General features: G+C 51.9%; 6 protein-coding genes across 6 annotated transcripts; 2 read left to right on the plus strand and 4 right to left on the minus strand.

Moving 5' to 3' along the window:
- Positions 1–129: 129 nt before the first annotated feature.
- Positions 130–2777, plus strand: BJX68DRAFT_243276 (ASST-domain-containing protein). Its single transcript, XM_071041130.1, has 2 exons — positions 130–1188; positions 1250–2777. The coding sequence occupies exons 1-2, from the start codon at positions 424–426 to the stop codon at positions 2642–2644; spliced, it is 2160 nt and encodes a 719-aa protein (XP_070896035.1). The 5' UTR covers positions 130–423; the 3' UTR covers positions 2645–2777.
- Positions 2778–2897: 120 nt separating this feature from the next.
- BJX68DRAFT_257208 (cytochrome P450) lies at positions 2898–4358 on the minus strand (the record flags this gene model as incomplete). Its single annotated transcript, XM_071043303.1, has 1 exon — positions 2898–4358. The coding sequence occupies one exon, from the start codon at positions 4356–4358 to the stop codon at positions 2898–2900; it is 1461 nt and encodes a 486-aa protein (XP_070896036.1).
- A 1360-nt stretch (positions 4359–5718) lies between these two features.
- On the plus strand, positions 5719–8223 carry BJX68DRAFT_277839 (acyl-CoA dehydrogenase NM domain-like protein; the record flags this gene model as incomplete). The annotated part of the gene is made up of 7 exons (XM_071048402.1): positions 5719–5836; positions 5890–6088; positions 6146–6265; positions 6316–6465; positions 6531–7105; positions 7175–7683; positions 8185–8223. 7 exons carry the CDS (start codon positions 5719–5721, stop codon positions 8221–8223), a joined length of 1710 nt encoding a protein of 569 aa, XP_070896037.1.
- A 1752-nt stretch (positions 8224–9975) lies between these two features.
- On the minus strand, positions 9976–11619 carry BJX68DRAFT_269782 (uncharacterized protein; the record flags this gene model as incomplete). The annotated part of the gene is made up of 1 exon (XM_071046432.1): positions 9976–11619. One exon carries the CDS (start codon positions 11617–11619, stop codon positions 9976–9978), a length of 1644 nt encoding a protein of 547 aa, XP_070896038.1.
- A 438-nt stretch (positions 11620–12057) lies between these two features.
- BJX68DRAFT_277840 (NADP-dependent oxidoreductase domain-containing protein) lies at positions 12058–13287 on the minus strand (the record flags this gene model as incomplete). Its single annotated transcript, XM_071048403.1, has 2 exons — positions 12058–12806; positions 12860–13287. 2 exons carry the CDS (start codon positions 13285–13287, stop codon positions 12221–12223), a joined length of 1014 nt encoding a protein of 337 aa, XP_070896039.1. The 3' UTR covers positions 12058–12220.
- A 1519-nt stretch (positions 13288–14806) lies between these two features.
- Positions 14807–17021, minus strand: BJX68DRAFT_269784 (uncharacterized protein; the record flags this gene model as incomplete). The annotated part of the gene is made up of 3 exons (XM_071046433.1): positions 14807–15833; positions 15895–16684; positions 16745–17021. The coding sequence occupies 3 exons, from the start codon at positions 17019–17021 to the stop codon at positions 14807–14809; spliced, it is 2094 nt and encodes a 697-aa protein (XP_070896040.1).
- Positions 17022–17101: the final 80 nt, after the last annotated feature.

The raw sequence follows: 17101 nt of genomic DNA on the forward strand, positions 1-17101 counted from the left end.
ACCTTGTATAGCTACACACACTGCCTAATGGGAGTAGGATCCCATAAACAAGCCGTATCGATAACGACTAGTTTTCGGATTAGATAGCCGAATGCATCGCCTGATCTCCAGATTTGCCCCCAACTAGCCCTAATCCAGTGGTGGAGTACGTATCCCGATGACGACGCGCGGGCACAAAAGGGCCCACACTTGACCATTTCGAAAGAACCTCACGAGACTATTCGCTTTGTCCAAGTAGAAGAATTGGATTCAAGATACGAAGACTTTTCCCATGTCCCCGGCCGTTCCCCACGAAACATACGCAAGTCATGTCGTCTGTGCTGTGCGCTTGCGCACCAGTCTTGCTCGAGGATTTCTGCTTCATCCTCTGCGCTTCACAGCTTCCAACCATGCGACAAACCTGACAAGAGTCTCTTTTCGCTCATGGCTCATCGCTTCGTCTGGAGATGCTGGACCGGCCTAGCGCTCGCGCAGGCGGTCCTAGTACAAGCCGACTACATCTCCACAGACACCGACCTGTACAACACCGGCGCCCTCGGCCATCGCCCACACCTCGAATTCCGCTCAAGCGACGAATACGCGCCTCTCCTGCAAATCAACACCTGGAGCCCAGACGCCATCTCGACGACAGGCTCACACATCTTCCTCAAGCACGACGGCAACGACTCCTCGCCGCTTTCGTCGCCGCTGATTCTCGATGCGCGGGACCTGAGCGCCGTGTATATGAATCGCAGCTTCACGAATGTCTTTGGGACACGCGTTCAGGAGGATCGTGGGAAGAAGTATCTAACCTTCTGGGCGGGCGATAAAGGCGATGGGATTGGTGATGGGTATGGGCTTGCGTTTGACGATACATATCGTCTAGCCTATAAAGTGTCCGCGCAGGACCTCAACGGTGTCCATGCGGACCTGCATGAGTTTGCGCTTGCAGGAAACGGGACGGCGCTGGTTACCGGTGTGAATCGGATCCGCATGCGCGGGGATGATTTTCGAGAGATCTATGGCTGGGATTATCCCCTGCCCGACGGGCTGGAGATTGAGATTCTCGACGGCGTCGTTCAGGAGATTGACCTTGAGACGAACGAGGTGCTTTTTGACTGGCGGGCGTTGGAGCATGTTAACCCGCTGGACTCGTATGAGCCCATGGGGCGGCTGTGGGATGCGTATCATGTTAACAGTATTGAAAAGGTAACCCTCCACTCCGTACATGAGAACCGTCAAAAGCCGATTTTAACATTAACACGAACAGACGCAAGCAGGGAACTACCTCGTATCAATCCGCCACACACACTCAATCCATCTAATCCACGGCACAACCGGCGCGATAATCTGGACCCTCGGCGGCGCACAGAACGACTTTGCCGAAGTGCAGCCGCCCAATGCTACCAACTCCTCTTCTCCGATCCAACAACCACTCCTCACCATGGCCTGGCAGCACCACGCGCGCTTAGTCCCGGGGACCAACGAGTCGCAGATGACCTTCTTCGACAACCACGTCAAGACGACCAGCCACGGCGAGTGCAGGACGAACTGCTCGCGTGGTCTGCACGTTGCGCTGGATACGGCCGTGTACCCGCCTACGGCGCAGCTTCTACGGGAGTTTGTGCATCCGGTGCATCTGCAGGCGCAGAGCCAGGGGAGCGTGCAGGTGCTGGATGCGTCACAATTCTCACCATCTGCTAGTTCCGACGTTGGCAACGTCTTCATCGGCTGGGGCCGCTGCCCGACCTTTACAGAACACACGGCGACAGGAGAAACGGTTCTCGACGTCCAGTTCTCGCCGTGGCATAGTGCGGATATCCCCGATGCATTGGATAATTATCGTGCGTATAAGATGGACTGGGTGGCGATGCCGTGGTGGGATCCAGAAGTTGCTCTGGCCTGGAGGCAGAGTGGCGAAGACGAGGATGGGGATGGGGATGAGGGGGACAGTGGGAGCAGTAATAGTACGCTGGTGGTCTATGCCAGCTGGAATGGGGCGACGGAGGTGGCGGGGTGGGTGCTTCGAGGGCGCGGCTCGGTTGTGGGGGAGGAGGATGATGATGAAGAAGAAGAAAAAGAGGTTCTGCTAGTGGCCTCGCCACGGACGGGCTTCGAGACAGAACTCACAATCGCATATGAAGAAACCTATCGATATCTATGGGCCGAAGCACTTGATGCACAAGGGGACGTCCTCCGATCCAGCGAAATCATCGACCTCGATGCCACGGGCATACGAACGGAGAGCTATAACTCGGCCGTGTCCGCTGAGCTTGGTCTCAAATCCTCCTCATCTCTCTTGAACAAGACGAACACGAAGAAGAAACCTACAACTAATGCCCGGGCCCGTGGACTATCGTCAACCGCGCTAGCTCTACTAGGCGCGGGATCGGGCATTTTGATGCTGATGCTGATAATTGCGTCTGGCGTCATGGTTTTCATCCGTCGGCGGCGGAGAGTGGAGTATAAGAGCCTGGAAGCGTCTGATTTTGATCTGGGACCTGTTGATGACGACGACGATGAGGAGGAGAAGGAGGACCAAGGTGATCGTGACGCTGCAAATAGACATGGCGAGGCTGATCAAGGCCTCGAGCAATCGAGGAGGAGTGAGGACGAGGATAGACGTGCTCTGCTCCCTAGCACGAAAGGATGCAATGATAAATGAACTTTGGGCGGTTTTCAGCAATTAATGACAGAACATGGCTAGAGTCTGCCGCCTAAAGTAGTCAGGAATACATAAAGCTATTGCTATGCAATACATATGGTCAAGGATATGCTCTACCCGAGAGTTCAAAGCCAGAATACTAAAACCGTCTTACCAGGGGCAAAGAAAATGAGAGATTATAGAAGAAGTAAAGCGTCCTTTATCATTAGATACTGTAACCACCACGTATCCAAGTATGCTATGACATGTAGCCCTACCCTGGATTACTCTTTACCTGCTCCATAAGAACTTGAATATCCTTTTCACAGGCCACCCATTCATCCTCAATAACTTGCCGTCGCTGCTCGCTCCGACAATAGAATAAGGCCCGGAAAGGGGCTGGCCGAGAACTGATGCCCTGGGTCATATCCCGCGAATCTGGAAGCTCCGACTTTCCCCCCATCTCATCAGCGGACCGAATGTCAAACGCCCACAGTATACGAGCCATGACGATTTTCAAGGAATTTAGTGCCAGGTTCTTCCCAGGACATACTCTGCGCCCGAAACCAAACGCACTGCATGGTAAACCCGGGCTCTCGAGCCACCGCTCCGGTATGAAAGACTTGGGATTGGGAAACAATCTGCTATCGAATTCCAGTGACCAGTGATTGGGTATGATTGGTGTGTCGGCTGGAATCTCGTACCCCATGTAGTGGTCTTGCTTAGTGGTCAGATGGTGTATCCCACCTGGGACGACGGGCCTCCAGCGTAGGACCTCCTTGACGAAAGCCTGGAGATATGGTAGACGAGGGAGGTCGTCCCAGCCCGGCATATCCGCCCCCGTAACAGTGTCCAATTCCTCTTGTGCCTCTGAGACAGCCTCTGGATGAAGAAGGGCGGCCAAAACGAATACCTCCAGCACAAATGCAGTCGTATCGCTTCCAGCTTCGTAATTCACTCCAACTGTGTAAGCCATAGCCTTCGGGTCTTGATCCTCAGCAGCTAACTTTGTGTGGGTAGCCTCACGGCTCCAGCTCCAGCACTCTCTGTGCAGGGCCGCCTTGAGACTTGCCGTAAAAACCTTGTCCTGTTTCGCAAACAGGTCGCTAGCCTTCCTCTTCCACAGAGCAAGTATTGGCGGGAGGTAGTCGAGAATTGGAAACGCCACTGCGGGCAAGGTGACATGCTCCAAGATCTCTCTCATGATTCCATCGATCTCGACAATCTCCTCTTCATCACCGCGGCTCATCCGCCTCCCATACGCCAACGCATGTGTCAGACTAGCCGCGAACCGGTGGAAACACGTCGCAAAGTCATTGCTCGAAAGCAGATCGTGCACCAGCTGCTTACTCTCCACATCTTGCAGCAAACGGTAGCGACTGCAGGGCCCGGCGCTGAGGAACGAGTCCAGGACAGTCCGCTGGCTCCGCCACTGCTGTCCGTACGGCAGAGCAACAACGTGGAAACCGCCGCTCCCAACGCCGTCGGCAAAGTACTCCGGGCGAGAGCTATAGATGGAGCCCTTTTTGACCAGCAGGTCATGGGCGCAGTCGTGCGAGCCCAGGATGATCATCAGACGCTGTCCGATGTAGACAGAGATGATCGGCCCGTAGATTTCATGCCATTTCTTGAAGGTCCGCCACTGGTTCTTGCGGGGGATTTGATGTAGGTTGCCAATGAGTGGGAGGGGCCGCGGCCCTGGAGGGTAGCGGCGTGTTCGGTAGTGCCATTCCATGTACAGAGGCAAGAGGATCGCAGAGGAAATCAACAACATGTAAAGACAAATCATCTTGGAATCTTTCAACTTTGATGAACGGAAAATTTCTGTCCGTCTGACAATTCTGCTTGTACAACCACTAACGTTGCAAGGATATGGAGCCAGAAGCGAAGGTGAGCCCGATAGTATTTGCACCACAGCTGTGAATTTGAACAATGGAGAAAGAGGTCATATTATCAAGAGTGGCTACTTTGACACTACGCCGGTGGGTACTGGTGGAGTCAGGATGATAGTATCCTGACGCTGAACTTAGACTTGGCTTGGCTGTTCCGAAAATTGACGACTCGTGGATTGCCATCCGCGTCTTCAGTCAAGACAAGAGCTGTCTGTGCCAGAAGGTGTTGTTCCATGTATTTCGAGCCGTACAGACTTCGAAGTTGTGGATAATCGTAGGTTGTGCACAACGCTCTATATCTTGCGTGGGGACAACAACCGCCCCGGTACATCTACAATGGTAACTTTCTACCACAAGGCAAGTGGGTTTGTTTGATAGTATCCGTGGTACAAGCATGAAGCCTAAATAGATGCCACGTCTACCCAATCTCTGGTTTATGTACCCTCACTGATGCAAGCTGGTCCTCAGTTACGTTCTCACTATCTCATCACAGGCTATATAGCAATAATGGCAACTCATAAGCCACGGTACCCAGCAAATCTCGCCCGATATGATGCGACCGACCCCTGGGTACCCTGCTTGGTCTTTGTCGTAATGGTTAAGGCATGCGGACCCGAGACGTTATGATCAGACAGTTTTTGCCCCCTTTTTGCCATTCTGACGCACAGGCTAGAGGCACAACTCCGGGGCGTAAGACCAGAAAATAACTCAACTGATGGTCCAAGGAGACAACCTGTTGACCGCTAAGGCCCAGCAAATGAGCAGCTATACGGTGACATGCTTATTTATCCTTATCAGTTACCATTCCCGCTATGGCTCGAACCATCTATGTCTGCAAATTAAGTAGTTGCACGAATCTCCTACCCGTATAACTTCGATATATGATGACGTGCTGGTCTTTAATAGCCCCTTGTGGCGCGCCGGCGTACTGGTTAATGTAGCGGGGCTTGGACGTCATATACTCTGTCATGTTTGTGGAACCATTGTTCAAAACTTCGCCTTGGTGACTAGCAATTCGAGCTGCTAGGCGCAGTGGTGGTACGATAAGTATCTCCTTCTTCCAACACTGGTGTGGTGTTTGCTGCGGAGCCCTTGAATCTCTATAAAAGAACCTTTGGATGAAGCTTCTATTGCCGGGCCGTCTCTGTCGAAGGTTCTATTGTCCTTTTCTTACTAAAATAACCTTTTTGAGACAGCATCGCCATGTCTGATAATTCTCATCTTGAAACTCCTCTATTCAAGCAACCATGGCACACCTTGAGTGAAACAGAGCAACTTCAAGCGAGCTATGACCGCTCCCGCGAGGTTGGAAGAGCCTGCAGTAGCAATCCCCCCACAAGACTAGTGAGATCAAGATCACCTAACGATTGCCAGAGTTTACCGTGTCGGACATTCTTCACCTCACACCCAAATTCTGGGCTTTCCACCGAGACAACATTTGTGCCTTTGACATTGCGGCATTTTCCTTAGTGACCATCCAATGCAACTTGGTTGCAGGTACACTGGCTCCTTTTATCCCTGAGCACCCGGAGCATCAAAGTCTTCTGGATAGGATCTTGAATTTTGATGTCAAGTTAGTGACTACCCATTATTGTAATTCAGGGACTACAACTAAGGAGCTACCAAATAGTGCCCAGTTTCTCCTCACAGAGCTTGGCCATGGTTTAGACGCAAAGCATCTCGAGACGACTGCGACATTGCTCGCCGATGGATCTTTCGTCTTGCATACCCCTCATGCAAATGCGGCCAAGTAAGCCTCTTCCAATATACATAAATCTAGAATGATTCTCATCCACGAAGATTTATGCCTCCGACATCTCCAATACGTGGCCACCCACGCGTGGGCTTGGTACTTGCAAAGCTTATCGTTGGTGGTGAGGATCGAGGAGTCAGACCTTTCATTGTGCATATCAATGATGGGACTCGGATGAGTGCCGGGATCACCTTGAGGTACATTCATAGATCTTTCTGGATTGTATCCGCACCTATCCAGTCAAAGACTAACAAACCAAAAGGGTCATGCCACGCCGAGCAGGCCCAAAAATGCTTGACCACTCCATCACCACATTCAACCAGGTAAACCTGCCTAGCTCAGCTCTCCTGGGCTCCCTTGACAAGCCCGCCAACGCCCGCGCCAATTTCCTTTCCGTTATCTCCAGGATCAGCGTTGGGACCCTGGCCATATCATCCGCAATGATTCCCGTCCTGAAACGCTGCGCGTTCGTAGCCGGGAAATACAGCCTCCGTCGGATGATCCACGGACCCGATGGTCGTGTCCCCATACCCATCATCTCGTTCCGCACACAGCAGATACCCATTCTTCACACGCTGGCGCAGATAGCTGTATTCGACGCCTGGCTTTTGGAAGCTACCGAGCGGTTCTCAGACACGGGTCTCGAGGCTAGCGTGCGACATGGCATTGCAACTTGTTTCAAAGCGACGGTGGCCAAGGCTACGCAGGAGAGCCTGTATACGCTGGCGGAACGGTGCGGTGCCCAGGGGCTGTACGAGCATAACCACATTATTGAATCGCAGCTCGAGTGTCGTGGTATCTCCATCTCGGAGGGCGATGTCCTGACGATTTGTATACGTGAGCACCAACGTAGCGCGAGCAAGCAGCGCATGATTTGCACACCCACTGATTTTGAAACTATCCCAGGCCTCGCATCCGAGCTCCTTCTGGGCCGGTATGAACTCCCACCCGCCCGGAATCCCGAACGCCCCCTCGCAAAACATGAGCGCGCCGTCTTTGACGAAAGCCGCGCATTACTCAAAAATATGAGAGCCGGCCATAGAAGCGAAGAGTTCAACCGCACTCTGCTCCCGCGCTGCCAGTTCCTCGTCGAATCCGCCGGCCAGCGAATGGCGTATGAGGCGGCGCTATCTGCGGACGTGCCATCTACTCTGCTTGCAATCTACGAGGCTGGAGTTATACGAGGGGATTCGGCGTGGTATGTCGAGAAGGGTGGGCTTTCGCGTGAGATGCAGTTTGCGCGTGAGTTAGGGGCCCTTGATAGTGCTGCGCCTATGCTTGAGCAGTTACTTGATGGGTTGGGTGTTGCGGAATACTGTACGGCGCCGGTTTTGTCTGATGGGTCTATGGAGAGTTTTCATGGCAAATTAAGGGGATATACGGGAGGTGATGTCGACCTTAACAGGGGGTTTGACGTACGTAGTAAGCTGTGATGGTGCAAGAAATCAATATCACACATCTCTATTCAGCGAGAAATGTCTTGTTCGTGAATCGTCATCATTATCAGACTTCATCAAGCCAATGCGTGTATCTTTCTTAGCAGTCACATTATCAGATTAGATTTATAAGCACTAGTTACTAAAGGGCTATATAAGAGTCGACAGTTAATAGATTCAAAGCCACATCGGGGTCCAGCTCATCCAAATATTGCCTTCCACCCATCCAGGAGGCCACTTGAAACCACCAGCTATCTTTCCCAAAACGCATCGCCGTAGTCAACTCCCAACACTCGGGATACCAACCTGCGGACTCCCAATCGAGAAAACCAGATAAATGCCCGTCATCACCAACTAGAATGTTATGCGCTTTGAAGTAGCCAAGAGTGAACACAATTCTATGCTGAGGATTCTATAACTTCTTTGCGCGTGAAAGAGTCTTCTGATATTCCGCGTTGGATTCAAACGAATGGGCTGAAGCTGGGGCAAAGAGATAGCTGTAAAAGGCCACTAGGTTAGAAAAAGGACCCATAATGTGACCTGGAACTTGTGAACTCCGTAATCGAGTTCTAATGGGAGAGCAAATCATCTCTAAACCCAAAGGACGCTATAAGCGCATAGAGGTAATACGTGACCTTAACTCTTCCAGCCAAGGCTCCTCGGCATTAACCTGAAGTGTATCATTCAAGTTCTCAAGAGAAACACCAGGTAACCTTGTCATTAAAATTGAAAATCTTTGGTTATAAGGCCCGTCTAAGTGTTCACCGCAGCTGATAACTTTGGTACAGGGATTCCAGCGGATCTTGCTATTTGCATTGAGACTACTTCCTCGACACTTGTCCGGTCCGTCCATTTCATGACAAGGCCGAATGGCAACTAAATAATGTTTGCGTTAAACAGAAGGCCAAACCAAGAGCAGTACCATCGAGAGAAGTAATAGAGGAACTTGTGAATAATACCCCAGAGTATTCTGGTGCATTTGCTGGGCGCAGCTGGTACTTGAGGGGTGGTTTATTATATTGCAGATTGCATCCGCCGTGACCAAGTGAAATCTGGCTGTAATATCGATGGAACAAGAAGGCGATCCATAAGTCGTCCTGGGGCCTGGGTTCGAAAAAAATCCGACAAATGGCTTGTGGGTAACTACAAAAGTCGGGAGCTAAGCTACGTGATGGAGGCAGCGATCGGACATGACAACTCTGCGATTGTCTCGACGTTCATCTTTCACGGACCAGTTCTACACCGGCTGTGCGATCACTGCCGCTCAACACAGAGCCAAAAGGGTGCTCCTGGAGTTCCCCAAGGACAACTGGAACATCATCGAACCCTTTGCTGAGGGTCGACTGCCTGTCCTTGGATACGCTGTTGCAGACGAGCACACGGTCGTTTGGCGCTGGCACATGAGGCCGATCCCAATTAGCAATCTGTGATTGACTATACCCCCTTTCCTAAAGATGTCAAAGATGATGCTGTTTCTACCGTCAAGTTGCTCCTCGATAACCCCGGCACGGACAACCACCAGGGACAGCTCCTCCACCACGCCGTGTTGGTGTATTCCGAAGAGATCCCCGTGCTGGACATGGTTCTGGGGAGAGGGTTATCGATCAACAAGAAGATGTACGAGGACCATCGTATCTCCTCCTACTAGTACTTTCGGATCGGTTGCGGGACTGCCCTGCACCACGCCGCCCAACTCGGTAAGCTACACGTAGTACAGCACCTCCTTAATCACCGCCCAGATCCAACCATCCAAAATGCGAAGGACCGCACGCCTGTAGACTGGGCAGTCAAGTACGACCGATCAGAGGTTGTCCGGTGCTCAAGGCCGCAGTGGAGAAGAATGGGTCTTGACCCTTATTATTCAGGAGAAAAGGGCAGTTACTTGCTTGCCCGGGCGGGCAGTGGAATCTGTTGTTCTTGTCGAGTGCGCAGCTGGATGCCACATTTCCTCCTTCAGACTGTATTCTGCATCACGCTTCAATCAGTCGTCCGGAAACTATTTTTGGCCTGCCTTGATCCTGGCGCATAATGCCGCTTCCTTGATTGTGCTCCTGATCCAATCTAAGCAAACCCCTCAATAAGCGCCTGGCGCTATGGGCTGAAGTATAGCGTGAGGCTTGCGCTGATTCCTAGGCTCTGAGCGCTGCACTCGGAGCGCTAAGCTTGTCCCTGCCTGATCGCCCACTCGAAATGCACAGAGCGATTTTCAATAGGACTTTCTCGGTCCGTTGCTTGCACTTCTCACTTCTTCTCTCGCTGAGATACACTTTACTACTTAATATCGTCTCCGTTATCTCCATCTTCAAGGTCATCATCAGGGCCTCCAGCACAAACATCTTCCTCACACCACTCATCTCGCGAATCATCCCAGAAAGGACTATAATCATAGACATCAACCAGCGACAGCGCACACCGATCCTCTCTCTCAGCCGGTCCCTGTTCCGAGTCGGTACGCATATCTGAACGATGTCGGCATTCCGCCATGCACGCGAAAAAAGCTTGCTCCAGCTCGGGATACCGCTTCTCATTATCACGCAGAATCTTGTGCGAGCGAACAGACTTGGTGATCCTGGGCCTCGTTCCGACAACAACCCGGAGCCGGAGCTGCGATATATTGCAGAGTTTTGAGCGGAGGAAGAGCGACGCTAACTTGCTGCTGCTCAGCGCACTATTCAGCATGTCCTCTTCGCTCCCGAGGCTGAGCCTTAGGGACCCCAGCGATGAAGTGAGGGTATGCCGCGATGGAGGCGAAAGCGATTCCGTATCCGAGCCAACAATGGCTTGAAAGAATTTGACCAAGTCAAGAAAAGGTGCTAGGATCGTTGCGCGCTTTAGCACGGGCAGAGAAACTAATACCGATGCCAGGGAAGCCTCGGTAATACCATGGGCATAGTCCCGGGCTAAGGAGCCCGCGAGATCAATCTTCACGTCTTGCAGTGCATCCCCATGCCGGCTGATTAGGGTGTGAATGTGCAAATCGGTTAGAAATTGAGGAACGGGAGGCCCACTGATGGCCCGGGACTGTGGTTCACTCTCTCTCAACCAACGGAATGTCCGCAAGGGCCGCGCGGCTTGAATAGCATCAACAAGGAATGTTGTTTCAGCTTGTTTATTGCCGCGGCCTCCATCATCAAGGCCTTGGAATTCCAAGTGTGTAAGAGAAGGGAGATTCGCGGCCGAGAGTGCTGTGGCAAGGCTGACGCCGCCAATCCTGGACGGCAGACTTCCTTCGAGACGCAGCGCCGAAAGAGATGGCCACACGGATGATGTCTTCTCCTCGGTCCCCGGCGGGCCTCCACCGCCGTATAAAATATCCCAGGAAACGTCGTGTGGACAACCAACCAGCACAAGCTCCTCAATACGCCCGAACCTTTGCAGTGCCGCGCGGAGGGGCAGATGCACCGCCTTAGTCTCCTCATCAATAGCCAGTGACTGCTCCTTGAACGGGAAAAAGACCCACAACCCCCGAAGCGCGGCAGGGAGGCTGGGCAGGGTCGTTGTGGCTATTTGCAGAAAGGCCGCCGTCAAGTCATCCTCATCACCATCACCACCATTGCCATCTTTCGACGGGTCGCCCCTTTCAAGGTAAATCACCACATACCGCAGACTCTGCCGATTCAAAAAGCCAATAGTATCTAGAAAGACACCTAGACATTCAATATCCTCAAAAGCAAAGGTCGTTCTGCTGTAGAAGAGCGGTGCGGCGACGTTGTGGAGCTGTCGCGAGGCAAAGAAGAGTGAGACGGTGGCATGGATAAATTCTTTGGTTCCTTTTGCGTTGTGTGTGATGTCTCCCCAGAGGATTACTGTCCTGCATTGTCCGCCATCTAGTGTACGCCCTGCGGGAAGAGGGAGGTCCAGGGCGAGGCTGAGGATGGCTTCCAGGATTGTCAAGGGGAGGGTTAAGAGAGACATTTTTTTTCTTTTTTCTTTTTTTTTTTTTTGGATCTAGGGAGTCAGAATTGAGGAGATGATAGGAGAGCCTGAGGCTGGAGAAAGCCCAGCCTCCTCGTATTCCTGGCTCGCCAAGATTCTGCTTGATAGGCAGTCACTGATATTTGCTCCGGCTCGCTCGTATTAATTTGATCGAGCCGAAAACGCGGGATCTGTGGTGATGAAGGCGCCATCTTCTTTTGAGGAGACTTTGATGCGTTGTGGAATATATGTGATGTTATGTCTTCTAGTAGGAAAACCAGGCTGTAGACCTCTGTCCTCACAAGCTGGAGCTCGGCAATTTCAACGATACCTCGTATGAAAGACGAACGACGACTATGCCCCCTATACCTACTTGAACACCGTGTAAGACGCACACTCTGATCCGTTAATATGGACGATACGTCTTTACCAAGGCGCCAAGGGATGGGTTCCAAGCAACTATACAGTGGTTCAACTAACCCTAACTCTTAGACCAACAACGCGCTGCCGTCTCATCCGACGAAACAACAATTCCAAACTTACAAACAGAACCGGACTCTGGCCCCAATTGCCGCAAAGCAGCGCTACCCTAGACCTGATCTCACTCCTCAAGAGGCACAGTATCCACGAACAAATGCTTCGTCCAGGCCTCCGGAAACCGCGCCCCAACAACCTCGGCCCTCTCAATCACCCCCCGAATCTCCCCCACCTCATCCTCACTAAGCTGCACATCCAAAGCCCCCATATTCTCCTCATAATTCTCCCACCTCGTCGTGCCAGGAATCGGAATAACCATCCCCCACTGCGCCAACAACCACGCCAGAACCAACTGCGCTGTCGAGCACCCCTTCCTCTCCGCGACCCTTGCAAGTTCCTTCACAAGCACAATATTCCTACTAAAATTCTCCGGAAAGTATCGGGGAACCTTGCGACGGAAGTCGTCGGGGTCCAGGTCGTCGATGCTCTTTAGTGCGCCTGTTAGGAACCCCCGGCCGAGTGGGGAGTACGCCACGACGGCGACGCCGAGCTCTTTGCATGTGGCGAAGAGGTTTGTCTGGGGGGATTCGATTTCCAGTGCAAAGGGGCTGTATTCAACTTGCACGGCGGCGATGGGGGAGACAGCGTGCGCGCGGCGGAGGGTTGTGGCGGAGACTTCGGAGAGGCCGAGGGAGCGGATTTTGCCTTGTCTAGAGTAGAAGTACAGAGTTAGTGAGCCCTCTAGAGATAAAATAGAACTCACTTTCTTAACCCCTCCATAGCCCTAACAGTCGCCTCAATCGGCACATTCGGATCCGCCCGATGCACATAATACAAATCGATATAACTGGTCTTCAACCTGCGTAGACTCTTCTCACAGGCCTGTCGCACATACTCAGGGTCCGTCCTCGCAACGCCAGCCCCCAGATTCCCAAACTTCGTCGCGAGGATAACGTCGCTCCTCTTCTCGGGGTTCATGCTGAACCACGTCCCCAGTAGATCCTCGCTGTCCCCGTAGATGTCCGAGGTGTCCCAGAAGCGTTGGCCGGAGGCGTAGAGTTTATCCAGGAAGGCGAGGCGTTGGGTGTCCGGGAGGCGGGGGCCGTAAAAGGCGCTTAGGCCCATCATCCCGTAGCCGATTGCTGGGACCTGGGGGCCGTGGGTGCCGAGGGGGCGGGTGGGGAGGGGCATTTTGGTTTTGCGGGGTGAGTTTCTTCCTCTTCTAGCGTATGGAATGATATATTAGAGCTGGACGGTGTGTTTTTCTAGAGTGGCTGTACGACAACGACATGGTGGACTCTAGGTTATATAGTTCTCGGAAAAGGCCAGTGGGGTTGAGATGATCAACCATCACGTAAATCTCGCTGACGGGTGCTCACGCAGGTGTATGTTAAACTTAAGCTTTTTGGATCATGTTCTATCTTTGATTCTGGTCTTGCAAAAGGTTGGGTTCTGATTAATTCGCCTGATTCTCAAGGATTTGCAGATTGACTGGGTGCAAGAAGCAGTGGGTGGCGATTGCACTGGTGAGCGGAGGGAGGATATAATCAAAACCTCCAAGGCATATGGAAGCTTCCCCTTGAAGCGATTACAATTACGCAAATGGACATCGAGTGGCGAGAATGCTATGTACCACTCGCCGCTCGGCCACTCCAATTCAGCACAGAATGACTAGGGTCTCTACTACACTCTGAGCCAGTTTCGCAGGGAATGACAGCAGCAGAACTACCTAGTGAAGGATGAGATGTTGTTTCATTCATTATTCACATCTCGGCCAGGACAAAATAAAGTAAGCCCAAATTTATCTGAAACGTTGGACAGGCTGCCGACTGATGCTGTCACTAGCGGCCGCTACTTCAGTCTATATGTCAAGATTGCTCAGCAAGACCATTCTCGAAGCTTATGGTTGCCGCCTTTAGGTATCTCCAATAGCCAAAATAGATAGAATGTATTGGCAAGATATTTTTACCACTAGATTACGGCTAGTGGCGGGTCATGCGTGGTGAAGACATTCTAGTGCGGCTTCCAAATTGCCGTTTGCCCCAACGAGACAACCCCGAGAGTATTCAGTGGGCTCGTACTGGTCATCGAGGACACCGTTCCCTCCGCCTTCTTCTATTTTATTATAGTTCCGTTCCCATCATTGACATTCGTGGAGTAGCTCGTGACTATAATTAACAGACCAAACTTCTACAATTGAGAAAGATATCCACGACACATGGATCTGCCGCAAGAGGGAACAATTCGAACGCTCAACAGAACGACGTCGAAGATGTTCTATATAGAACTAGACTTTAAGCGCAATCGGTGGCATAATGGACAAGTATTTTCTCAGAGGACACTAGCCTCACTACGACTTTCAATCCATAGTCTTCTTGATCGTGAGTTGTAAGTCCCCATCTACCTAACCCTCCAACAACTCCGTGGCAAACGCGCATTTAGTGGAATAGAATGGATTGACCAGGAAAGAGCGCCCCTAGTCAGTAGAGACATCATGACAGCGCTTCATATGCGAATCGAGGTGGTCCTTCCTCCCAAAGCGCATTGGACAATTGAGACACGGGTACGCCATAGGTGTGAGATGAATTTTTCTAACGTGGCGAAGGAGATCACCCGCGAGCCTGAATTGCGTGGAGCTGCGGCAGCCAACCCATTCGCATTTGAGGATGGGAGTAGTGACATGCATGCTACAGGATTATTTTCGGTCAGTTCACTCTTGTAGGCGTGATGAGAGGAGACGAGATTGAAGAAATATGGGGAAAAAGGCATACATCGGGGTACTGTTGAAAACATAATTTCGGCGTTGCAGGTGGCCTGGCTCTCTATCCAATAAAGCCGTCGAATAATTTAGGGGTATAGCAGGCTGTGTAAACATGCTGCTGCTCCAGCCAGGCGCTCCGGAAATGGGCTCAATTTGCGCGCTGTCCATGTTCATGTTCGCGGCGGCAAGGCATCCTGGATCTCGGGTCGTAGGCGCCTCCAACGCAGTCGGAAGGGGATGATTCATGCTGCGGGTAATGTGTAGAAAAGAAGGCGGAGGATCTGAATGGGTACTCGAAGTTGAGGTGGAAGGAGAGCCCAATGCGAGCTTTATTTCTAGCTCGTCGTCCATATCTTTGACCATGGTGAGGCCTGAATCTTTCCCTTCACCAACGGGGCTATCAGGATCATGGCCTTCGGCCGACCGACTTTTGTGATCGTTGTCGTCACTAGCTTCAAGTTCCGACTTGGCGGGGATGTGGTCACTTGGGCCCATTGGCGAATCGTACTGGAACTCTTCGCTAAGTGTGTTACGGCTTCCTCCATCGGCCACACTGGAATTGACGGATACATCAGTCGCATCATTGTTGCCTTCATCAATGAACGGCAACGATTTCAGAGCAAGATAGCGCAAGTGAGCGGCGATATGATCCTCCAAGCCCCCGCTGAGCTCGGACACCTCGGACACCCCGCACAAGGGGCAGGAGTTGAAAATAGGGCCCGAAGAACGACCACTGGAAGCAGCGAGAAATTGAACTTGGGGCTCTGATGCCTTATGTTTGGTCCGGATATGCTTTATATACTCATCTTGAGTGGCAAAGTATATTACACCATGAGCCTTGGCTGTGCAGCGCCACCTAACTTTATGCCCACGCATATGCTTGAGCCATTCATCGCTGTGGTCGTAGAGAGTGTCTGCCGAGTTACAGTCCTCAAACAGGCAAACGTAGGCGTCCAAGTCGTGTTTCACATGGTTTCTGCAACTGACTATCAGTGCTATAATTATGCTAAGTTCTCTGCGGTGTCAAGAACGCATACCTCCACTTATTGTCGTCCATGACGTCGGTACTCGAAAGCATACAGCAGCAGTACGGACAAGCGACTTCGTAGTTCCCCTCGTACCACGGTTTGTCATCATGCTCAACACTTTTATCCAAGTCCAGTTCCGTGGTCTTTACGGAGGGATGTTGATATTCATCGTCGTTGTTTATGGACAAAGTCTCAAACTGGCGAGTCGACTGAGTGGTCATGGATTCTAAAATTTCATCCTTGCCTAGAGATTTGAGCCTTCGTACCAGCCGGGCTTTTGGCGCAGGCGGGAACAAAGTTGACTCTGAAGCGGTTAACCGGAGAGTCGATGCCCTCGTTACAAGGGGTCCCATCGACACCCTCTTGAATTGCTCCGGGATGACAGTCGTGGCTCCAGAACTAGCCTTGCTCCGAGCTGTGGATGGTCCCTTCCGCTCGACTGTCTGCGTCGTGTCCTTTGTCTCTATTAATTGATTGTGCCGCGATCTTCGGTATAGAATGCGTTTGCGTCGGAGGAGCATCGCCGACGCCAACCGCACCCGGAGTGTGTCACTACATCCTGGGAACTTCCTTGCAATTAATTCACGCGCAAACAGATCCCGGAATATTAGGCCCACATCATTGCCCTCTTCATCTGTTAAATTGAAGTCGGTTGCAGCTCGTTGGTTCTGACTTTCACGACTTGCCCTGCGGATAGAATTCGAAAGCCGATGGAGGAGGGTTATATCTTTCGATATGGGCTCCAAAGCCGTGCCGAGTAAGTCTTGGTCTGGAGATGGTTGGGATGCATGCGACAGATCTGACCACAATTCCTAGTTAGCTGACAATAAATAGCTGTTATGGAAACCAGGTAACCCACAGGCTCGAAGATGCTCGTTCAATGTCTGCAACAGGCCATAAACCAAGCGTTGAACATCCGAGGCCATTCGCAGCCGATGATCGAGCGAAGCCCTCCTGGGCGCAAAGGCACCTATACTGGACGCCCAGATTGAGAAACGTCCAAGTTGGTCTTCAAGCGATGAGTGCGATCGCGGATTGTGCTGCTTGGTATGTTCCAGGCAGTGCTGGAAAGCGTCAAGACACGCTCTTGCCGTTTCCGCTATGGACACAACCGCCGAATCCTGGACCACCGCCATCCGTGACTGACTGGATTATATTTGGGTTAGAAACACTTATTTGTGAAGTATAAGTGTCAGTTTCCCTCCTGGCGAAGCTG

This window comes from Aspergillus pseudodeflectus (genome assembly GCF_044049435.1).
Source record: "Aspergillus pseudodeflectus strain CBS 756.74 chromosome Unknown BJX68scaffold_42, whole genome shotgun sequence".
In the NCBI taxonomy this organism is placed as follows: domain Eukaryota; kingdom Fungi; phylum Ascomycota; class Eurotiomycetes; order Eurotiales; family Aspergillaceae; genus Aspergillus; species Aspergillus pseudodeflectus.